Genomic DNA, 23558 nt, shown 5'->3' with positions numbered 1-23558 from the left:
TGACTTTGGGCGAGAGGCAGGGTACCCCCTCGACTGGTCTCCAGTCTATCGCTGGGCATATTTAGGCAAACAAACATTCCAACATTAGAGACTTCATTTAATTTACCATGCCGATACTTCGCCAAATGGCCTCCATTCAAAAGTCAAAATGAAAGCTCCCACATGTGGATTGATTGTCCATCAGTGTTCTCCGTGCTCAGAACACAGGTCACATTGTGCTGTGGTCACATTAAAAAAGGAAACGGATTGTTCTGTCACCGGTGACCAACTTTTATTGGACATATTATCATAAACACTGGAATGCGTTGTGATTCTCTCCAACCACGTATTTTGAATCATTAAATAAAAGTCTGGACTGAAGTAGTTGCAATTTGGCTTTGATGAAAACAGATTGTTCCAATTGTCGGCTACAAAAAAAAATGTCTTTACAACATGTCAGAGTACTGTCTCCGTTTTATCAACAGTATTTTCCCCATTTCTCAAAGGTTTTGAGTGTTTCCATGTTCGTATACTGGACTACTGTCTGTGCAGCATCAGTCCAAATCCGTACCTTGAATTCTATTCTGTTTGTTTGGCTTCACAACTATTTGGATGTTTTGGCCCTCTTAACTTACCGAGTTTCCCTGACAAAAATCACATCGTGCTGACTAAAGGAAAACAAGAAGTGCTGCAAGTTGCTCTGCTTTAATCAACATATTTTGCCATTTCATCAAAATAGACTGGCTCGTGTTTTATTTATTTATAATTATAATGTCCTTGCTCTTGCTCCCAAAATGCTCAGGAGTTGTTTAAACTTTCTCTATCGATCTGTGGCCTTGTTGAACCCCCGCCCGCATAAAAAGCTCAAGGGGGTCTTGGATCTGACTTGCGATGTCCGTTTCATTGATTGTAAAAGCTTTTATCACAATTGACATGTTAGTGTTTTTGATGTTGCATGCCTTTCGTGTAAATACACCTGTTTAACCATCGACTGTATTTTTAACTTGATACTCATACCTTGATGTTTACAAATGAAGTCATTTTTGCTTATGTTTTTAACCCTACTTTGGATTTTGGTTTTTATTATTTGGTCAAGGCGTTGCAATTGTTGGCCAGCTAGATGAGCGCTGTCCTTGTTTTCTCTCTCTGCAGGGAGAGTTGGAACGCCAGCTCCTTCAGGCGAACCCTATCCTGGAATCGTTTGGCAATGCCAAGACAGTGAAAAATGACAACTCCTCCCGCTTTGTGAGTCCACCCTTATGCGGAGACCGTCTTTATTTTGAATGAAGCACACGTGCTGTACGTTTACAACTCAATGGAAAGGTTTACGTCATCTCTGCATTTTGCTCCAACAGTTGATGGAATGTGTAACATTCGTACTATGGAATTTACATATTTTTCTCCTCAATTCTCCACCCATATTGTTGATTGTCATCTTACAACCAGAGTATTGTGTATTTGCGCAAGTATTAATTAGTACTTAAATGTAAGCCCCAAATGAATTCTTAACAAAATGCCATTTTAATGAATAGAAAGGCTGTGGGTGTTGTGTGCACACATGCACAGCCTACGGCCCAGGGGCCACATGCGGCCCGTTAAATGTTTTAATCCGGCCCGCCGGACTTGGAAAAAATTAAATGAATAAACCTTGTTAATGTTTCATTTTCTCAATACTGTGGTTTGTCAAAGACAGATATTTTGTTGTAATGCTTTTGTTCATTTTCATTTAAAATTAAATGTATTTTTTTTCTCCGATGTGGTGAGGTTACCAAAACACTCCATCCATCTGCTCCTGGTCCGGCCCCTCTGTCAAATTTTCGAACTCATTGTGGCCCAGCAATCAAAAAGTTTGCCCACCCCTGGCCTACACGCTCTTTTCATAAAATCACTAGCCCGACATCAGATTATTTTTTTTCCCTGCTCTATCCTGCCTTTTCCCACTTGCATTTGTGCTTTGCAGCCACCTACACAAAATACCAGCAGTGTGTGGGTGTTGAAGATGCAGATGCTGCACATATTAAAGACGTTTCAAATCAACTGTTATTTTGACATGAATTATCTCTCTATTTTTGCAGGGCAAGTTCATCCGAATCAATTTTGATGTTGCGGGCTACATTGTTGGGGCCAATATTGAAACCTGTATCCTTACAACTGCCAAAGAAATTGAAGATGAATGCTGGATGACATGTAGTTTGTTTTACCTTGACAATAATAGATGTGGCCGCGGCTGAAAGTGTCTGGTTGCAGGATTATATAACAAAATGATTGCCCTGCGAGGTTTTTGTGAAAGTACTTAAACATTCTTCAATTGCATTCCATATTCTGTGCAATGTCATCTAATAGTTGCGAGAGCCCTGAAAAAGTGAGTCACTTGAACCTTGTCGTAATTCCACTGTCACTTCTTAACATTTGCTGTCAGACCTTCTTGAGAAGTCACGGGCAATAAGACAGGCCAAAGATGAAAGAACTTTTCATATTTTCTACCGCTTGCTGGCAGGAGCCGGAGAGCATCTCAAAAGTGAGTTGATACTGTAGCAAGCAACACAGTCATAGCAATTTATTTACATTCAGCAAGAATAAGAGGCATTCGAAAGATGGTTTCTATTACTGGGGACTTTTAATTCAAGTCTCTTTTTTTGTTGATACTGTGTAGATTCTTTAAAAAAATTGTTATTAATATTACTATTTATTATTATTATTATTTCATTTTTTTTTTTAATATAGAAATAAATGTCAGCTCTAATATTCTTTGGACACAAGAAAGTGTGAGACAGCTTAGGCAATAACAACAACAAAATTTCTATAGTGGGTGAGGAGCATGTCACCAACAAAAATTGCACAAAATAGATTGTCAGTAAATGCTGCTTGCTTTGTTTTTTTTTTTTTGTTTTTTGTTTTTTTTCAATTTTAAAAATCCGGTTTTAATACCGCGCAGTTAGGAATAGGTTGATGTGTGAGTTTTGGGATAATGTTGGGTTTTATATAGTGTTGCTGTTGTTTTTTTTTTGTCATTTAATTTACCCAAAAAATAATTGGGTGTAAGATTTATCCAACTCATCCATTTAATAAGTCCTTAGTCCCTTTGCCTGATTGCAAATAATGTAAATAAGTAAAAGGTCAATAGCAATCTCTCTCTCCCGTTCTAGCGGACCTTCTCCTCGAAGGCTTTAACAACTACAGATTCCTGTCAAACGGTAACATTCCCATCCCTGGCCAGCAAGACAAAGAAAATTTCCAGGAGACTCTGGAGGCCATGCACATCATGAGCTTCTCCCACGATGAAATTGTCTGTAAGTAGTTCTTGACATATTGTTGCACTCCACTCCTCTCTTAACGTTGCTGACATCTATTTAGTTCATCTTCCTTCACACCAATCTCAATTAATATTTGCCTTATTCTCCTCAGGCATGTTGAAGGTAGTCTCAGCGGTTCTGCAATTTGGCAACATTGTCTTCAAGAAAGAAAGGAATACCGATCAGGCCTCCATGCCTGAGAACACGGGTGAGCTTTCAATAAACACGCATTCATGTACATCAACACTCATGTACTTAATAATTCGCCAATCTCGAAAATGAGATGACAGTGTGCGCTCAGCTTTCACCACAACAGATGTTGGAAATCATCTTTCTCATATCTACCAAACAAGAAGTTAGATTGTCTTCTTGGTATTTGGTAGTGTGATGTTCTGATCCATCCTTCAAGTGTCGACAGGCCACATGTTGGAGTGTCAGCGTGATTCAATATCCCTGCAGAAGTCGGCCTCATAGTCAATGAAAAGACTGGCGGAATAATTTGAGCCCTTCCACATAATTTGACCACATTATGTTTTCTGTTTTCTTAATCCTTGTTATATTGACATCAAATCATTAGGCTTATACTTATACAAATACTAAATGTGCACTTTCCGTTTTGAATGCTTTTTCAGCGGCACAAAAGCTTTGCCATCTGCTTGGAATGAACGTTATGGAGTTCACAAGAGCTATCCTCACGCCCAGGATAAAAGTAGGACGGGACTATGTACAGAAGGCACAGACCAAGGAACAGGCATGTTGCTGTTTAACTCTACTCCTGAGAAATATGTGGAAAACTGAATATTAATATAGCTACACCCAAAGATATAATCATGTATTGAAATTGTGGCTTATTTGTAAATTTACTGGATTTCGCTCATCGCACAGGCTGACTTTGCTGTCGAAGCTCTGGCCAAAGCTACTTATGAGCGACTGTTTCGCTGGCTGGTCCATCGCATCAACAAGGCCCTTGACAGGACTAAACGTCAGGGTGCATCTTTCATCGGAATTCTGGATATCGCTGGCTTTGAAATTTTTGAGGTGGAAATGAATCCCTTGCGTGCACGGGGAATCTTGCGCGTCCGACACCCTAACTAATTTAGACCTCTTGTCTACTTGAAGTTGAACTCATTCGAGCAGCTGTGCATCAACTACACAAACGAGAAGCTGCAGCAGCTCTTCAACCACACCATGTTCATCCTGGAGCAAGAAGAGTACCAGAGGGAGGGCATCGAGTGGAGCTTCATCGATTTTGGCCTTGACCTGCAGCCCTGCATCGAACTCATCGAGAAGCCGGTGAGTGCTCCTTGTTTGTATGCATGAAATGTTCAAACCTCGCTGTGTTTATTTGTTTTAAACCAGCTCTGTCTCCTCAGAATAACCCTCCTGGTATTCTGGCTCTGCTGGATGAAGAGTGCTGGTTTCCCAAAGCCACAGACAAGACCTTTGTGGACAAAGTGCTGCAGGAGCAAGGCACCCACACTAAATTCCAAAAACCACGTCAGCTTAAGGACAAAGCGGACTTCTGCATCATCCACTATGCAGGGCGGGTATGTCATTCTGTCTCACTGCAGCACATCTTAATGAAAGTTAGATGCAAGGAATGTTATTCTACTATAAGTCAAAGGAGGGAAAATGTATCTTATGACTACTACTAAAAAAATAATTCATGCCCTTATGTCTGGTTAATGTTTTAAGGCACAGACTTTGATGAGTTATATTATCGCCTTCATACAATAGCCCAGTTGTTGTACTGCCGCCTGTGCTGCCAGTGCTGCTGCTGGAGGATTCTCACATCTGGTTCACATTGACGTGAGACTGACGGCTTCATGCAGCGACAGTTATATAACAGAAGTTTGCAGTTTTCACCTTTGCCTGGTACGCAGTCATCTTTAAAGAGAAAACCATAGCTTAAAGTAGGTCATTCCCATGGGGACGCTTGTCAGTCATGGCTGTTGATTTTAGAGTCTGTGGAGTTTTAATTGGACTTAAATGCCTTGTTCTGCCTTCTTGCATTTGTACATATGAACACGGTGATGAGTATCAGTCCGGCAAGTGAAGCTTGCCACGCCAGACAGAAGAGACTTCATCCAGTATTCAGTCCAGGAGGCAAGCATTTCGTTTCAACTTGTTCAAATAAATCCTCTGAGACAGAGTAGTACTGAAGAGAAAATATGTGCAAACAGTGTGAGTTTGCTTTTCCGGGATTCTGATGAATCCCAGATGGGGAACTGGCATTCCTGGTCTCAGGTTCCTCACCGTGTCAATTACTTGGTATGTCGTGCTGTGATCCTGCACTCTTTATATTATGTCAGGCATCATGGTGTTACAGGCTAATCCAATTAACATAGCACGACCAAACATGAGCTGACATGGTCCCTGATGGACACAGTGACCTGCCGGTCAAATGCATATTGATGCTGCGTATCATTTAGGTACAAGCCCGGTTGTAACTTGAAGTACACCACATATATGTATTAGCGCCGCAAGTGGAAGGAGGTTCACAATCATGGTCCAAATAACACAGGTGTGCTGTTTCCTCAGGTGGATTATAAAGCTGATGAATGGCTCATGAAGAACATGGATCCCCTGAATGACAACGTGGCCACACTGCTGCATCAGTCCACTGACAAGTTTGTGGCAGAACTCTGGAAAGATGGTGAGATGTCGCCACAACTCACTGTTGGCTTTATTGTGGAGATGAAATAATCACAAGGAGAAAACATTACATAAAACATAACAAAGGATTTAAAAAAGGAAGATGATGGGGAGAGATGAATGAAAGAGAAAATGAGTAATATGGAAGAAAGTGGAACGGGAAGGAAAGCACTAAATGATGGCTTGGGAGAAAAAGGGAACGTGGAAGAAAGAAAACATTGTCAATGTCAACTGCATACTCGTGGTGTTTGCTTAATGAGTTGAGCATGCTTAAACTGTCAAGAACATGGTTAATGTGACAGACTAAATCTTTATATTGCTTTCTGGACTAATACCCCCTTTCTAAATAATAGGCTTTTATCAATCATTTAAAAGTAACCATATTAGTGTGTAAATCAATGCAAGTGCAAATGATTATCAGTATGTCAACTGGCAAAAGGTCTACGTAGATGTCCTCCTTTTTTTAACTCACTCCGTTGTTCTGTGTGTGTGTGTGTGTGTGTGTGTGTGTGTGTGTGTGTGCGTGTACTTGTATGTGTCTGTATGTGGGAGCGTGCGTGCGTGCTTGCTTGCACGTGTGGTTGTAGACATTCAGACGTTTCAGAGAGCCTCTTTCTATGACAATGTGTCTGTGCTCCATTCGGCTCAAGGTGAATGATGACATGTACTCGTAGCGATTCCACATCGTCCATATTGGATCACGGATTCCCCATTTCATCAATGGCTGCTATGCGCCCGCTTGAACCGGTGTTTGGCTTCGCATGGCCTATTCTCCTTTTTATATCATTGGGTGTTATTTTGTCATCTTTCCATCATGACTGGTGACTTCTATAAGTATTTCAAGTATTAGATTTACTTTTATAAGCCTTCTAAAACTTATAGTACAAAACATAAAGAGACAATAATATTTCTTAAAATGAATAAGCAATATTGAATATTTTAAATGACTATTTTTCACATAATTTTTGGCTTTGACTACAATGAAACAGTCAATAGACGTTTAAATAAAATCTGCAGAAGTTGGAAAAAGTGGTTACAATACGTGTGTTTGCGGAGTATTAGCTGGTATTATGACAGCTTTGAGGTCAAACCGGTGGTGTGTTGTGGTCTCAGTTGGTGATTTTCACCACTGCTGCACCACTGGAAAAGATTTACGCACATGAATACCTCATGTCATCTTCGTTATACAAAATCCTGCATTTATCATTTTGTTTCAACAGCTTCACCCAATTTTCTCTGTGTATTACTGACAATGTCCCGTTTGTCATCGGCAGTGGACCGAATCGTTGGCTTGGACCAAGTTGCTGGCATGAACGAGACGGCATTTGGTGCCGCATACAAAACTAAGAAGGGCATGTTCCGCACAGTGGGTCAGCTGTACAAGGAGCAGCTGTCTAAGCTGATGGCCACATTGAGGAACACCAACCCTAATTTCGTCCGCTGCATCATCCCAAACCATGAGAAAAGAGTGAGTCAAAAGCTGGCCACGCTCTCCAGCACCCTGTTAAATGGTTCTATTTGCAGTTTCTTACAGTGCATACTACAGACAAACAAAGTAGCTAAACATGAAGCTAGTATCATCTAATGAAGTGTTTTGGGAAAAAAAATGATTTTACAGGAAAAAAAAAGCAAAGCACAGTTTTAACTGAGACTGTCAGATCGGTATTAGATTAACAGTACGTGTATTCGTAGAGTTCTAGAACTATTAGAATGGTCTTCAATCGATTATGTAACTCTAATCTGGCTAGTGCTGGCCAAAGCGTGCACAGTCTGTTACAGGTACCATTTCACACGGTGAGTAAGTCTTCATCAGGTCAAGTTGTCATGGTGGATTTCTTTTTATTTCCTGCTTTTGGTTTGTGCGCCTCCTCCAGGCTGGGAAACTAGATCCTCATCTGGTTCTGGACCAGCTAAGATGTAACGGCGTCCTGGAAGGGATCCGTATCTGCAGACAAGGCTTCCCCAACCGCATTGTCTTCCAAGAGTTCAGACAGAGGTACTTCACTTTCACTTTCTTGGCTTGTGTTGAAATGAAGTCACTTTGAAAATAAATGGTAGATACATTTTGGTTAGTCATACACAATTTTCACCACTCATGCTGTCTGCAAAACCATTCTCACCTTTGTGTCCAGGTATGAGATTCTCACTCCGAATGCCATCCCCAAAGGATTTATGGACGGCAAGCAGGCCTGCGAGAGAATGGTTGGCAAACAGACAATTACAAACTTGTTATAAGCTATTAAGCGTGGTCTCATTGTTGTTTCCAATCATTCCCTCTTTGGTAGATCAAATCCCTGGAGCTTGACAACAACCTGTTTCGCATCGGCCAGAGTAAAATCTTCTTCAGGGCGGGAGTGCTGGCCCACTTGGAGGAAGAGAGGGATCTGAAGATCACGGACATAATCATTTACTTCCAGGCTGCTTGTCGCGGTTATCTGGCACGCAAGTAAGGGGCCGCTTTCTGCAGGATTCTTCGATATTAAGGTTGACATTTGCGGCAACACCATGTCCTCTGTTTATGTTTTTTCCTCCCTTGTGTTGCTTCAGAGCCTTTGCCAAGAAGCAGCAACAGCTCAGTGCTCTGAAGGTTCTCCAAAGAAACTGTGCTGCATACTTGAAGCTGCGTCACTGGCAGTGGTGGAGACTCTTCACTAAGGTATGTGATTCTGTGACCCCGTAGAGAACAAAACTGGTTGTATGTACGCATCATTCCCCAATAAATTCCTCTGAGCATATGACACCTGCCTGTACCAGGTGAAGCCCTTGCTGCAGGTGACCAGGCAGGAGGAGGAGATGCTAGCTAAAGATGAGGAGCTGGTCAAAGTGAAGGAGAAGCATACAAAGGTGGAGGGACAGCTAGTAGAGATGGAACAAAAACACCAGCAGGTCAGATGCAAATGATGCACCAAACTGCCATTTCTGTGATGCTCAATCAGTGTTGTTTCTACGTAGTTAACAGAGGAGAAAAACATCCTCGCAGAGCAGCTGCAGGCCGAGACCGAGCTGTTCGCAGAAGCTGAGGAGATGAGAGCTCGCCTGGCTACCAAGAAACAAGAGCTGGAGGAGATCCTTCACGACCTTGAGTCCAGACTGGAGGAAGAAGAGGAGAGGTCCCAAGGCATGGTTAATGAGAAGAAGAAGATGCAATCCCACATCCAGGTAAGCTCTGAAGATATTGAAATTAAAAAAAAAAAATATATATATATATATATATATATATATATATATAATTTCAAATGTGCGTATCTGTGTAACTACATTCTCTTGGCAATCTAAATTAAGTAGGCTTCAGGTTGAAAATTCATTTTTTTTTTTATATTCAGAAAAGATATTTTAACACCAATTATTCAAAGCTTCACAAATCTTTTCAAATTCCTCTTTGAACTTCATGTCCAAATCCAAATCTGCTTTACAGTTGGTGTATGTTTATTACACCAAAATGCACCCTGCACACAATGTAGATACATATGTTAGGTACTACTTTCCTAAAAGAACTAGTGTGTGTGTGCGTGTTCGTAGGACTTGGAGGAACAACTGGATGAAGAGGAGGCCGCTAGACAGAAGTTGCAACTTGAGAAAGTGACAACAGAGGCCAAAATGAAGAAACATGAAGAAGATATTTTGCTGCTTGAAGACCAAAACACCAAGTTTGTGAAGGTGAGAGGCAGCATAATGTTCAATGTCGGGTTTACTTCATGCCAAATTTTGGTGAATGCAATGGAAAGGTTATGTATAAGGTATTCAAACAAAATGATGAGCAAACAAGCAAGCTAAAAGTTCATATACGGGCCCTTTAGGAGAAAAAGTCACTGGAGGATCGTATCAATGAGATGACCATTTTCCTTGCTGAGGAGGAAGAGAAGGCCAAGAACCTGGGAAAGGTCAAGAACAAGCAAGAGATCATGATGGTTGACTTGGAGGGTAAAGGAGATGCACATTTGTCATGTGACGAGAGACCATCACTTCTCCCTCGCTATACTTTCTAACGATTATCCAATTTTCAATCCAGAGAGGCTTAAAAAGGAAGAAAAGACCCGCCAGGAGCTCGAGAAAGCCAAGAGGAAGCTGGATGGGGAAACATCTGACTATCAGGACCAGATCACTGAGCTCCAGGCCCACATTGAGGAGTTTAAAACTCAGATTGTCAAGAAAGAGGATGAGCAGCAGTTACTTCAGTCAAGGTAGGAGAAGATAGAAAGAAGTTCACCGAGAAAATACTGTCTACCGGAGTCGGAGCTGAATACGGCTTTTAATATTGAGTCACCGAGCGCTTCTAGCATGATGAGAGTGACATGAATGTTGTCGTCGCCACAATTAACATTGATGCAATATGTAGTCTCACCGCCTTTAATTTGCTGCGCGTTACTGCACTGAAAGCGTACAGAAAAAGTATACAGATCAAGTCTCATAACCTGGGTCTGACCCAACAAAGTATTTATAGTCTTATTCTTAGTGTTTTGGAATGTGTCATTGTGTGATTGGTGGCCTTGTCATCAGTATAATATGTCTTGTGTGAATGTGGTGGAGGAAATATGCAACTACTAAAAAAGGGCTGCCAACAAAAGACCAGTCAGGGGAAAAAATGTTTACACAGGATGCAAAGCCAACTGCCCAATTTTCAAGTTGTCAATATGACTCATTCACCACAAATGACCGCGAAAGAGGATTTGGGTGATAATCGTCACTCAGAAGTCAGAATGGATTTGATGCAAACTTCTCATCATTAAAGAATGCAAGCGTGGCCCAAAGTAGAACAGTGACTTTGTCTCTGCTGCCATCCTGTGGTGAGGCTTCCGACCAGATTTTGCTTCTTTTAATAAAAATAATGTCAATAAGGTCACTTTACCATAGCAATTTTTTTTCTTCATCTTACTTTATTATTATAATTGGCAACACATCTGCCTAATAGGTCTTTAGGGGCGCTTGAATGTTCTCTCTGTACTTGTGTGGACTTCCTCTCACATTAAAAAAACAAATTTATTAGGGTCATGGAAGAATTCAAAACTTTTTTTCCATGTGTGTGTGAATGATTGTTTATCTATATGTGCCCCATGTACTGCCAAAAATCTGCAAAGCTAGAATCCAAGGATATCCAGCTCACCCGTGATCCTAATGAGCACAAGCATTGTCGCAAATTGATTGATATTGTTATTTGCAGCGTCCCAGTCTAACGTTAGTAACTATCACACGTTTTAATATTTGATATGTTGTCGCTTGCTGTTTCACAGGGGTGAAGATGAGGTCAACCAGAAGAACAACGCTCTGAAACAAGTGCGAGAGCTTCAGGCCCAGCTGTGTGAGCTTCAGGAGGACATGGAGTTGGAGAAACAGGCCAGGAACAAGGCTGAGAAGCTTAAGAGAGATCTGAGTGAAGAACTGGAAGCTCTGAAGACAGAACTGGAGGACACCCTTGATACAACCGCTGCCCAGCAGGAGCTAAGGTAACAATTTTTGGATTTGTCCCATTGTCACGTATCAGAAATCAAGAGGGTTTGGACTTTTCTGTACTTTTTTTAGGACCAAGCGAGAGCAAGAAGTTGCCGAGCTGAAGAAGGCCATTGAGGATGAAACTAAAAACCATGAAGCTCAGATACAGGATATGCGACAGAGACATGCCACTGCCTTAGAAGAGATCTCTGAGCAGCTTGAACAGGCCAAGAGGGTGAGATGCCTTCCCTGAATACATCGCATTGCGCATTAAAAAAAAATGAATGAACTAAAGAGATGTGAACATCAACTTTGCCTAAAACCTCTCTCTAGTTCAAAGCAAATCTGGAGAAGACCAAACAGAGTCAGGAAAGTGCCAACAAGGAAATGGCTTGTGAGGTCAAAAGCCTTCAACAGGCCAAAACGGAGTCCGAGCACAAGAGGAAGAAACTGGAGGCTCAGCTGCAGGAGGTCACAGCCAGAAACACCGAAGGCGAGCGGACCAAGGGCGAGCTGACTGAACGAGCGCACAAACTGCAGGTGACGTGCATTTGCAGTGGGGAAAAAATGTGGTGTGCAAGCGTAATTGCCTCTACCAACAAAAGGAAATTTATCTAGTTCATTCATGACGCGGGGCTTCTCAAGAAGCACCATAAATTTCAGAATTGCCGTCCTTTCAATTTCATGATTTTTTTTTTTTTTCAAATTTTTTGAACGACTCTATGTAATTTCCCCATGCAGACTGAGCTAGACAATGTATCCGCCATGCTGGAAGATGCAGAGCGAAAAGGCATCAAGATGACAAAAGATGTTTCTGGACTGGAAAGTCAGCTCCAAGACACACAGGTTCTCCACACTATCTTTCAGAAAATGAAATGTGACCAACATTTGTTGGTCAGCTCACTTGAAAACGCCTCCTGTTTTCACACAGGAGCTGCTCCAAGAGGAGACCCGCCAGAAACTGAACCTCAGCAGCCGCATGCGCCAGTTGGAAGAGGAGAAAAATGCCCTCCAGGAGCAGCAGGAGGAGGATGAGGTGGCTCGAAAAAATGTGGAGAAGCAGTTGCTGACCTTAGGGTCTCAGGTAGGCCAGATCATCTCTGACATTGCAGGTGGATGATTTTCAATTTGAGTTCCGCTTTCTGTTTCTGTTTGTAGCTGTCCGAGAGCAAGAAGAAACTTGAGGATGACGTGGGGACAATTGACGGCCTGGAGGAAGCGAAGAAGAAGATGCAGAAGGACTTGGAGATGTCAGGCCAGCGTCTGGAGGAGAAGACCATCGCGTTTGAGAAGATGGAGAAGACAAAGACTCGTCTGCAGCAGGAGCTGGATGATCTCACTGTTGATTTGGATCACCAGAGGCAAAGCGTGTCCAACCTGGAGAAAAAACAGAAGAAGTTTGACCAGGTGAGACGTTAACTGGAGAGCAAGGTTAGATTTTGCTAATTCTGTATTTTGACAAAATGCAGCAAGTCACGAATATGCTGTCTCTATTTTGACCATGTTGTTTTCTATCCTGTAGTTATTGGCTGAGGAGAAGAGCATTTCAGCCCGCTATGCTGAAGAGCGTGACCGGGCGGAGGCTGAGGCCAGAGAGAAGGAGACCAAAGCTTTGTCCATGACCAGAGCGCTGGATGAAGCTCTGGAGGCCAAAGAGGAGCTGGAGAGGGTCAACAAGCAGCTGCGTGCCGAAATGGAAGATCTGATGAACTCGAAGGACGACGTGGGCAAAAATGTGAGCAGTCGATCCTTTTTGCCGCACAAACAGAAACCATCATCACAGTCGTTGCTTCTCCTCTTGACTGAAGGTTCACGAGCTGGAAAAGTCCAAGCGCACTCTGGAGCAGCAGGTGGAGGAGATGAAGACTCAACTTGAGGAGCTGGAGGACGAGCTGCAGGCCACCGAGGACGCCAAGCTGCGCCTGGAGGTCAACATGCAGGCCATGAAAGCTCAGTACGAGCGTGATCTTCAGGGCCGTGACGACCAGAACGATGAGAAGAAGCGAGCGCTCATTAAGCAGGTGCGGCATCCAGCTTGGCTTTGACGTTTCATAATGACGCCCTTATGTGTAACGCCGGCCCACTGTATCGACTCGGCTCCTCCTTTCAGGTCCGAGAGATGGAGGCAGAGCTGGAGGACGAGAGGAAGCAGAAAGCTTTGGCCGTTGCTGCAAAGAAGAAACTGGAAATGGATTTGAAAGACGTTGAGGGTCAGATAGAAGGCGCCAGCAAGGCTCGAGATGAAGCCATCAAACAACTGCGCAAGTTACAGGTGCGCGTTTGGATCTGATCACTTTGTTTCTTTCACATCCGTGCTTATCACCTAAACACCAACATTTTGTCTTCAGGCCCAAATGAAGGACTACCAGAGGGAACTGGAAGATGCCAGAGCTTCCAGAGATGATATTTTTGCATTATCCAAGGAAAATGAGAAGAAACTGAAGAGTCTGGAGGCTGAGATTGTGCAGCTGCATGAGGTGGAGAACTTTTTTGCAAATGGAATTGTCCCTCGCAAACTTAGCATAAAGACAACTTTTCTTTTCTCAACTTTTTTTCTCTGTAGGACCTGGCGGCATCAGAGAGAGGACGACGTCACGCTGAGCAAGAAAGAGATGAGTTGCAAGATGAAATCTCCAACAGCACATCTGGAAAGTACGTTCCTTTGAACCAGACAATCGCAGTTCACTGGTAGAACGCCCACCGCGAGGGGCGTAGGGAGTCGAACATTTTTTGGTGCATGTGTTATTAATACAGCATACTGTACAATTGTTAAAAATATAGTGCATCTGGAAACCCTTGAACCAGCGCAAAATATTTTTGGGTTTAAAAAAAAAAAAAAAAACTTTAAACATGCCATCACTGTCTGATTTATTGAACTTTAGAACCGTTGAAACTTAACTTGTACTTAATACTTTGTTGATGCACCTCAGGCAATAATTACAGTCTCAAGTCTTTTTGAATATGATGCCAAAAGTTTGGCACAACTATTTTTGGGCAGTTTGGGCCATTCCTCTTTATCGCACCAGACATTTTTTTTACACACCACATCAATAGCCAAGTATATATTTGCTTCCGTCAGCCATCACATTTTCTCTTCCTCTCTCTCTGCTCGTGTCGAAGGACTGCTCTAATGGATGAAAAACGGAGGCTGGAGGCCCGTATTGCTCAGCTAGAGGAGGAGCTAGAAGAAGAGCAGGGCAATATGGAGCTTCTTAACGACCGCTTCAGAAAGACCTCTATGCAGGTGCGTCATTTGCTTTACATTTTGCTAAGAAAATGCATTAATTCGTTCTCCGGCCCCTGCTTCTCTTTCATCTCCAAAGGTGGACACGCTGACCACCGAGTTGAGTGCGGAGCGGAGCGCGTCGCAGAAGAGCGAAAACGCCCGGCAGCAGTTGGAACGTCAAAATAAGGAGCTACGGGCCAAGCTGGGCGAACTGGAAGGTTCCGTGAAGAGTCGCTTCAAGGCTTCCATCACAGCGCTGGAGGCCAAGATAGCTCAGCTGGAGGAACAGCTGGAGCAGGAGGCCAAGTAAGACATACAACAGTCAGCTTGACAAAATTTGCCATGAGGGGAAGGTGTCAAAGCCCTAAAACATGTACTTTTCGTGTTCCATGTTTTCTGCAGGGAGCGAGGAGCAGCTAACAAGTTGGTGAGGAGGACTGAGAAAAAGCTCAAGGAGATTTGTATGCAGGTGGAGGACGAACGCCGCCATGCGGACCAGTTTAAAGAACAAGTATGTTTCCTGCTATTTGAACGTGAACCTCTTCTTTTTTCTTGATCTCACCCAGTGCATTTTGCACTTGAACTTACTGGTTTTTGTTTGCTTGTTTGTTTTTGTGTGTGTGAAGGTGGAAAAGGCAAACTCTCGCATGAAGCAGCTAAAGCGTCAGCTGGAGGAGGCAGAAGAGGAGGCCACGAGGGCCAATGCGTCACGAAGGAAGCTGCAGAGAGAACTGGACGACGCCACAGAGGCCAGCGAGGGTCTCAGTCGGGAGGTCCACACCCTGAAGAACCGTCTCCGGTACGCTTGCAAAAACATGCACAAAGTTATCATGAACTCATGAATTCAGTCTTAGCTTTTTTTATATATATATATATATATATATATATATATATATATATATATATGTGTGTGTATATATATATATATATATATATATATGTGTGTGTATATATATATATATATATATATATATATATATATGTGTGTATATATATATATATATATATATATATATATATATATATATATATATGTGTATATATATGTATTCCTGACTATGTGGTTAAAATGGAAAAAAATTCTGCTCCTGTTGCTGTTGTGTAGGCGTGGTGGCCCCATCAGTTTTTCCTCCAGCCGCTCAGGCAGACGTCAGTTGCCGGCCGAGGGATCTTCCTTGGACCTCCTGTCCGATGACGAACTAGAGAACAAGGTCACAGACAACAACGCCAATGAGACACCGACCCCCCAGCCGGAATAAATGGCAACATGCCTTAACTTCAATAAGGAACTATGTCAGCTTCTTGTGTATGAAGGCCTTTTCCTATCACATGCGTCTTAGCATGTCGCTTAAAGACACCAGCGGTTGGAAGCTCGACATCCTCTTTTCCCAACAAACATTGCCTTATTGGTCTTGTAGCGCATCATAAAGTCAAGACTGCATTCATCTCATCCCTAAATCCCTTTGAGATACATAAATTATTTTAGATGCGTAGTATTTTTCCAGCCCTGTACAAGAATGCTTTGCTTGTGTATGAAAGTTGAGATTTGAACTTCTCGCAATTAGCTTGCGTTGATCATTTGTGCCTTGTTCCTCACCCTTCAGATACATTCATGCCATGTTGTACTGTTCATATATGCATCATTTTGTGAAGATGTATTTTAATAAAACATCCCTGTTATGATATTTTAGAGAAAAGCTGCTGCTGTTTGTCTTTGCTGCTCAATGAGTAATTCAAAGTGTAAAGTTTAGACCTACTGTAGACTTCAAGACATCAACCATATTTATCTGCTTTCGTATCGCAGTGATTCCCATCTTTGCTGTGGCACATTGATAGCTCAACCATTAAACTTTCTGTTTTTCATTCATTGAAAAACTAGGCCAGTCATGTCTAATATTAAAAAAAAAAAAATCTTTCGTTAGGGGAGGAGTCTAATTTATTCCGGCTGTCCCCTTGTCTGATAGGGCAAAAGTGCTTTGCTCTCATTTTGTGGCATCTATCGCCAATTAAACCGCTTTTAGGTGGGGGTCAATTATGTGTGGCGTTTCACTATTTATGATGCACTCAATCTGCTTTGTATTCAACTAAACAAGCCCAGAATTCAAACGAACATTTTTTTCAGAAGCATGCTGAGATTTACCTTATATGTACATTGGCTCAGCAAAAGTTCGGTATTGTATATATGAAAAAGATTCAAAATACGTCCGTGTCTGCATAGTTTTAAGAGGTTATAAACATGAATAAGATTTAAAGATGGTCGCCAAACCATTCAACTTTTTGGCCGCCGCCACCCTATTGTTCATTTTCCACGGCTTGTCCAACGTGTCCTGTCGCAGAGGAGATAACGTGTCTGTTAATGCGTCGAGTTGTGGAAACAACTTCTGTAATCCTCCATCATGTGACTCATATTAATAATCACTCCATAATGACGAGAGACGTGCGTAAGTGCTGCTAGTGTGGCAGGGAGACAGACGAGGAGAACTGCTCCACCTGAGGATCCAAAAGAAACCTCGCAAGTAAGTGATCACGTGACTCTTTCTGACCTGCTTATTTTGATTATTTTAATGATAGTTAACATTTTATAAAAGTAACACTTTGTAAGAAAAATAAATTAGGACAGATACCTGAGCAATCAACTAATGAAGAGCAATGAAATATTTGTACTTTGAGACTTGGAGGTTCCAAATGTATCGAGTCCATATTCGTTCTCCCTCCTGTCTTAAATTATAAACCATAAACAGCTGCTTTTAGTGGCTCATGTGTGCCTCCTGTGAATGGATGTAAATGAATATGCTGGAGGAGGAGATTGATGATTATATGCCTCGCAGAGACAAAACCTAAATGGCATCCATGTGAGTACAAACAAATTATCGGCTTCAGCAGAAGGCCACAAGCAGCTGAGCCCTTCGACCAATATTCAAATGCAAATGAGACCATGAATCACACGCGTGCTTTAAAAACTCAAAGCATGACTGCTCTATATACTTAAGGCCCACCGCAGCAAGCCTTTGGCGAGGGGGGCTAACGGGTGTTCAAGCGCGTGATGTCCTCAGTGGTCGCTCATCTCTCCGTTGAACCGATGCAGCCGTTGCCCTCGGTGTCGCCCGGCATCCAAAGGAGACACACACTTCCCGCCAGCGAAGTGAGACCTCTCAACACACAGGATGCCATCAGTGTGTTTGAGATTGAGCGAGAAGGTAAGATCTCAACATCGTCATTCCAACTCATTCTTTTATTAATTGGCTTGAGAGGAAAAAAAAACTGTACTTGGATACTGCTGTCCCTGCCTTAAGTAGAAAGTGTGTGCTCCAAATCGTGATTTTTGACTACTCACTCAGCTTAGAAAAATTGGTTATTAAATACTAGATATTTATTTTGTTGAATGTATTGATTTAATTTCAAAACTGCAATTTTACTATTCAAAAAATTTCTTTCAAAAATCTTCTACAGTCCACTAATATGACCTAAGAAGTCAAACTTTTAACCCCAGAAAATTATTGCAGCTCATCCCAGTCATGTTTTATTGTATTATCTACATTTTAAATCATTAGAGATATAGCTTATACCATGGGTGTCAAACATACAGCCTGTGGGCCAGAATTGGATTCTCAGGGTGTCCAATCTGGCCCGTAAGGACGTAACAGAAACGGCAGCTTTTCACAAAAATTAATTGGTGTGAATTCTGTCACCTGTACAGCACACTGACAACCACTTAAATTTGGCCGATTCTCAAGATTGAATACAAATGTTATGCTCAGTTTTGCTAAGAAATTTCACATTACTCTGCAATAACATAATGATAAATGGAAGCGAAAAATGATGGCCTTGTAATTCAGAGCGAATCTGCCCATGAATTGAAAAACGTTTGACACCAGCACATATTTTATAATAATATAATTTAATATTTTTATTAAGTGGCTTGTTGTCCTATATTTTGACTTCAAGTTACCATATACGGTTACTTTACCCCTTAAGGGCTATTTGTTTTAATTCATTTTTGTACCGTTATTATCATGTTTAATAATAACAATACAAAAATGGCGCATGATGCAGTATATGCTTGCCCTATTATTATGGAAACCAATCCAGTGTACACACTCACCCAAATGTCTGGCCACTAAAATTCCAAATACTATCACTTAGAGGTTATGTGCACGTGTTTATTTTTATTTCTTATTTTTTTTACTCATTTTTGCATCATTGCATCTACCACAATCATTTTCTAGCCTTATCTTTCAACTTAATAGATTTGCAAGATAACGCTTGAGAAAAATGCTTTAATGTCCATGAATACACTTTATTCCTGATTTACATATTAGTGTGTAGTTACACAAATAATAATCTCTTTATAAATTATTTATAGCCCCTTAATAGGTTGACCCCAACTGTAAAATCTCAACAAATTATAATAATGAAAAAAATAGACCACTGGTTACAATGACACACCGTGTAAAGCTTTACAATGAACGCCAGTAAAAATGTGTGTGTGTGTGTGTGTGTGTGTGTGCGTGTGTTGTCACGTCAGCGTTCATCTCCGTGTCTGGCGAATGTCCATTACACCTGGATGAGGTGCGTCACTTCCTCACTCTGTGTCCTGAATTTTCCATGGGCTGGTTCGAGGAGGGCCGGCTGGTGGCCTTCATCATTGGTTCACTGTGGGACCGCGACCGACTCACCACTGTAAGCCATCTGTTGATGAATGTCTGAAAATGTGGTTTGTAAGACGAAGGGTTGCAGGTTTAACCCCCACCCCCCAAAGCCCCCCATGTCAATGTACAGTGCATCCAGAATTTATTCACAGTGCTTTTACACAGTTTGTTGTGTGGTTGCATGTTACTACTACCACATTTCAAAATTAAACAATTTACAGTATCTTAATCCTTAAGATTCTGCACACAACACTGTATAATGACATGATAAAAACATAGTGTGTAGTTATATTAACCTCATTAATAATTCAAAGTGTTTTCATTTGTCATTTAGATAAAAGCAATCGACAGAACAAAAGGTAATGCAGATATTCACATCACTTTGAAAGCAGCTAAATCATTCAGTGTGCAACTACAGAGTGTATACTGTCGTTGGATATCAGAAAAAGAAAGAATCAGGTGGCACCGTGCAAAATAATGATGGTTATAAAAAGGTATTTACAAACTATATGCAAATGATTATTTATGCTTTATAAATGTGTCATGATGGTATTCACAAAATGCCTGACTAATGCTTATTACTGTGTTATAAAGTGTTAACTTTGTATTATTCATCTTGTTGTCATGGTGTGTATATATATATATATATATATAGAGAGAGAGAGAGGGGGGGGGGTTGTATTTAGTGTACAATTTGTATTTACTGATAATATGAACTAAAGTCCTGAGTTTGAATATGACTGGTTAATTCAAATGCAGCCACAGCCCCAGTTGTAAGCTTCTCCTCTCAAAATATATATTTTTTTAAATTGAGTTGGACAGGTTGTAGTCCATATTAATGGTGGAAAAGTTTTTAAATTGTCTTGTTTTTTTCCTAGATACACAATAGCCTTACAATTGAACGGGGATGTGTTGACTTTTTCTAGCCCACGGTAACTATACGTCAAGTCTGTATTCCGTAGGAGGCCCTAACGCTTCATAAGCCGCGCGGCTCCACTGCGCACATCCACGTGCTGGCGGTCCATCGCACCTTCCGGCAGCAGGGCAAAGGTCCCATCCTGATGTGGCGCTACCTCCAGTACCTGCGCTGCCTGCCCAAGGTGCGGCGGGCCGTGCTCATGTGCGAGGACTTCCTGATCCCTTTCTACCGCAAGATGGGCTTCAAGGTGCTGGGCCGCTGCGCCATCACAGTGGGCACCATGACCTTCATGGAGATGTGGTACCCCATTAGCGGCCATGCCTACATGAGACGGAACAGCGAGGCCATCCGCTTCCCCAACGCTCCCTTGACTGTGCCACTTGCTCACACCGACCAGCATATGGACATATGATGTCATCATTTGACACTGAAATGCACACGACATTCATCAGTATAGAGAAACTATTAAAATATGTCAATAAAAAATAGTTTAAATATAGATCATGCGTTGGATTTAGTGCAAGTGTACCTCATCTGTAGTATGTCGAAGCACATGAGTGTGTGAGTGAAGTTGTTTTTTAGTGTGTGAGCCATGATAAGCCTTGTCGTGCGTCAGTAAACAGGTTTGAGCTGCTCAATCGCAGCTCCTTAGCACGCGTCAACGGTGGCGGATTTAGCGAGACGCCCATTTGGTTACTCTTGAGTCACTAAATTAGCTATAGTGCTGTTTGTCCGCATGTTACTGTGAAAATTCAAATAAAATGATTAATACTATAAAGGGGCTAAATGCAGCGTTCTGAAAATAATTCGTGTTTTTTTACCCTTAAGTTGTAATTATCACTTTTTTTTTAAGATAATAGAATAAACTAAATTATAGGGTGGAGTGATATTGTTCAAAGTTTAAATGCATGAATGAGTCACATGTGCACCCGCAGAAAGGCATCATTCCAGATGAAAATGCTTCTTTGTTTTGTGGCTGATAACAGCTTTGAGAATTTACACATACCAGCTGAGGACTGCCTGTCTGGGAAATCGGAGATCTACTCCATTTGCTTTGTGCATGCAAACAGCTTGAGGTACTTTTTAAGTGCACGCATTCACTTTGGTGATAAAATGGTGCAATCGTCCTTTTCGGCGGTTTGGCTGCTTGCTGAGCTGTGGACATGAGATAGGACCACCCCTCAAAGCAGTCCAATTCCAGGGGGGCAAAAATGAATACAAGTTGACAATAATTATAACAATTAGTTATGGATTATAATCATTGCACCACATTCACAGCATTTAATTGAAAAACATGACTTAGGAGGGAGAAACTACAACAGTAGTTTGAATGTCAAAACATGTGCTTATTATTCTGTAAAAGGTCAAATTGGCTTTATTGGAACGAATTAGGAAATTAGAGACACATTTCCCCATCATGAAATTCCTTTTCACACTGGTCTTATTTCTCGGCGTGGATGACATCACCCAAGTGGAAGCTTGCCCAAATTTGGAAGTGCTTGTAATTCCGGGTGGACGTGCAGTGGAGTGTCCGCTGTCACTTTGTTTTCAATGTGATGATTTTAACGCAGGGTTTTCGACCCGTGCAAAGTTGGCCACCCACCCCATGCAAAAGTAGGAGGAAATAGTCCATCCGTTACCAGCGATGGTGTGGGAATCCAGTAGCCAAACATACAACAGGCAGACGGGGGCAAAATTTAACTCGAGTTGAGCATTTTTCAACTTCATGGTGAAAAAACACAGCCCTCGTAGCACATACACAGCGAATGGGTTCTTTGGCGATACGTCACACATTGCTAAGTGCAGTGTCAAAAGGTTATTACCCTCAAAGACTTGTCTTGCTTTAAAAATACGGACCAAATGAATTGTGCCAATTAGGACTCACGCCACTAAAATTAGACCTATCCGCGCATAGGCACGAGAATTTTCTATTTAGCAACATACAATGCGAAGACGAAGGTGTTAGTGTGTTACCGTGAGGCCAAAGTTACGTTTCTGTCTTGGCATCATGCTGGATGATGACACAACCTTTGCGAAACAGACTGAGAGGAGGGGTCACGTCTGCCTCCAGACAGGCTCATGTGGAATAATCCCAAATAATCTGCCAAGCAGACATAGGTTCTATCATGCTGTTGGCACCATTTACTGTAACCAGTATAGAGCTTTATAAAAGCATACAGTAATACATCAACAGAGTGGAAAGAATTCAACAGTTGGTGCATGCGTTGATGCTCCACTATAGGCAATGTGCGCTAGTGTCGCAGCCTTGGCCACCAGGGGGCAGTATATTATATTGCTCTAAAATCCCGAGAATAACGCGAGTTTTTTTTTATACTGCTATGTTATTAAGAAATAACAATTATAAACATTATTTAGACGTTTAGTATATTGGGAGTACTTATTTTAGATTGTTTTATATCTCATGTCATACACAACGTAACTCAATATGCTTCACTGTAGTTAAAAGTAAAAGAGTTGAATGCATTAAAAAGGAAAGTAAAGGGGGACAAAAGGCTTACATTAAAATTACTCAAAGAGCGTGCAGTGTAAGTTTTTTTTTTAAAACAAAAGACGATTTTAAAAACTACCTTGGAAAACCAAATCATATGGCAAAAGGGCATAGTGTTAACCTGGATTCAAATGCATTGACACTTTATTGATACGTTTTGAACATAGTTAATGTGGTTTAATAAATTGCACAACGTGGGATTTTTCAAGTGGGCTTGACAATGAACAGCTTCAAGCAAGACAAGGTACTGTTGCATTACCTGTGTAGAAGAGTATTTCAATATGATGTGTTGGATTTCAGCATGTGTGTGCGTGTGTTTTTGTGACTGTGTGAGGTCATCCTGAATTATGTCCCTGCCATCCCCTCATTTAAATGTTTAAAGCTTTTTTTTTTAAGAAAGAATTGCTTGGTGGACCACAGATCACATTTTCAGCTCCGTTCAGTTGAAATGTGCATACTTTAAAACAATGACTGACCCCATTCGAGATGGCGCACCATGCCATTGTAGTAGCAACAAATAAAACTTCATAGGCAATGGAAGGAAATTTTAAAAAGTCCCAAAGAGTTATCCCACAAATGAATACAATACTATATTTTATAACTCACATTTGTCGTGGTGTATCACATTTTTTATTATAACGCTAAACAGGCCTCTGATAGGAAAAAGGTACCCCGCCCCTGCGGTAGAGTTTGGCCTCGTAGTCTATGAGTCATATCTAATCTGTATCCTTAATCCATTCCTCAAAGCGTATGACTCACACGGGTTAACGAGCATTTGCGACTAAGAACAGTTATTTCGCTGCGAGATGTACTTTCTAAATATGTCGAATGGCGCGTCAGCCTTGACTGACTGCTGAACTGATGCATGTGATAAGCAGTGCATTCGTTGGCTGCTAAAATC

The 23558-nt window shown here is 41.6% G+C and overlaps 2 protein-coding genes across 3 annotated transcripts in view; both read left to right on the top strand.

Annotated features, from left to right (window-relative positions):
* LOC148322811 (myosin-10) overlaps window positions 1-16265 on the top strand; it is a 41294-nt gene extending 25029 nt beyond the window's left edge. For both annotated transcript variants that reach the window (XM_088317283.1, XM_088317281.1), the window contains 36 exons: window positions 1132-1224; window positions 2055-2118; window positions 2399-2497; window positions 3126-3269; window positions 3385-3480; window positions 3905-4023; window positions 4158-4310; window positions 4392-4565; window positions 4646-4819; window positions 5814-5928; window positions 7202-7395; window positions 7802-7923; window positions 8060-8129; window positions 8213-8373; window positions 8475-8583; window positions 8682-8813; window positions 8880-9086; window positions 9447-9584; window positions 9725-9848; window positions 9937-10108; window positions 11156-11368; window positions 11445-11589; window positions 11688-11894; window positions 12096-12200; window positions 12286-12438; window positions 12513-12761; window positions 12877-13089; window positions 13163-13375; window positions 13465-13626; window positions 13703-13831; window positions 13918-14006; window positions 14475-14598; window positions 14678-14886; window positions 14983-15091; window positions 15207-15379; window positions 15686-16265. In XM_088317283.1, the coding sequence (XP_088173409.1) occupies window positions 1132-1224; window positions 2055-2118; window positions 2399-2497; window positions 3126-3269; window positions 3385-3480; window positions 3905-4023; window positions 4158-4310; window positions 4392-4565; window positions 4646-4819; window positions 5814-5928; window positions 7202-7395; window positions 7802-7923; window positions 8060-8129; window positions 8213-8373; window positions 8475-8583; window positions 8682-8813; window positions 8880-9086; window positions 9447-9584; window positions 9725-9848; window positions 9937-10108; window positions 11156-11368; window positions 11445-11589; window positions 11688-11894; window positions 12096-12200; window positions 12286-12438; window positions 12513-12761; window positions 12877-13089; window positions 13163-13375; window positions 13465-13626; window positions 13703-13831; window positions 13918-14006; window positions 14475-14598; window positions 14678-14886; window positions 14983-15091; window positions 15207-15379; window positions 15686-15839 (5307 nt within the window). In that variant the 3' untranslated portion in view covers window positions 15840-16265. The remainder of the gene's footprint in view (window positions 1-1131; window positions 1225-2054; window positions 2119-2398; window positions 2498-3125; window positions 3270-3384; window positions 3481-3904; window positions 4024-4157; window positions 4311-4391; window positions 4566-4645; window positions 4820-5813; window positions 5929-7201; window positions 7396-7801; window positions 7924-8059; window positions 8130-8212; window positions 8374-8474; window positions 8584-8681; window positions 8814-8879; window positions 9087-9446; window positions 9585-9724; window positions 9849-9936; window positions 10109-11155; window positions 11369-11444; window positions 11590-11687; window positions 11895-12095; window positions 12201-12285; window positions 12439-12512; window positions 12762-12876; window positions 13090-13162; window positions 13376-13464; window positions 13627-13702; window positions 13832-13917; window positions 14007-14474; window positions 14599-14677; window positions 14887-14982; window positions 15092-15206; window positions 15380-15685) is intronic.
* Window positions 16266-16929: 664 nt separating this feature from the next.
* Window positions 16930-20926, top strand: LOC148322810 (serotonin N-acetyltransferase-like). The gene is made up of 4 exons (XM_088317284.1): window positions 16930-17096; window positions 17571-17777; window positions 19106-19260; window positions 20192-20926. Exons 2-4 carry the CDS (start codon window positions 17624-17626, stop codon window positions 20558-20560), a joined length of 678 nt encoding a protein of 225 aa, XP_088173410.1. The 5' UTR covers window positions 16930-17096; window positions 17571-17623; the 3' UTR covers window positions 20561-20926.
* Window positions 20927-23558: the final 2632 nt, after the last annotated feature.

Source organism: Idiotropiscis lumnitzeri, chromosome 15 (genome assembly GCF_059441095.1).
Source record: "Idiotropiscis lumnitzeri isolate Australia: NSW breed Sydney's pygmy pipehorse chromosome 15, RoL_Ilum_1.0, whole genome shotgun sequence".
Taxonomy (NCBI): domain Eukaryota; kingdom Metazoa; phylum Chordata; class Actinopteri; order Syngnathiformes; family Syngnathidae; genus Idiotropiscis; species Idiotropiscis lumnitzeri.
This window is presented reverse-complemented; position numbering and strand designations above follow the sequence as displayed.

Bases quoted from the DNA above. Each gene is read 5' to 3' on its own strand.
- LOC148322810 (XM_088317284.1), top strand. From the start codon at position 17,624: ATGTCCTCAGTGGTCGCTCATCTCTCCGTTGAACCGATGCAGCCGTTG. The intron at 17,778-19,105 runs GTAAGATCTCAA...TTGTCACGTCAG, and splicing joins GTTTGAGATTGAGCGAGAAG to CGTTCATCTCCGTGTCTGGC. The intron at 19,261-20,191 runs GTAAGCCATCTG...TGTATTCCGTAG, and splicing joins ACCGCGACCGACTCACCACT to GAGGCCCTAACGCTTCATAA.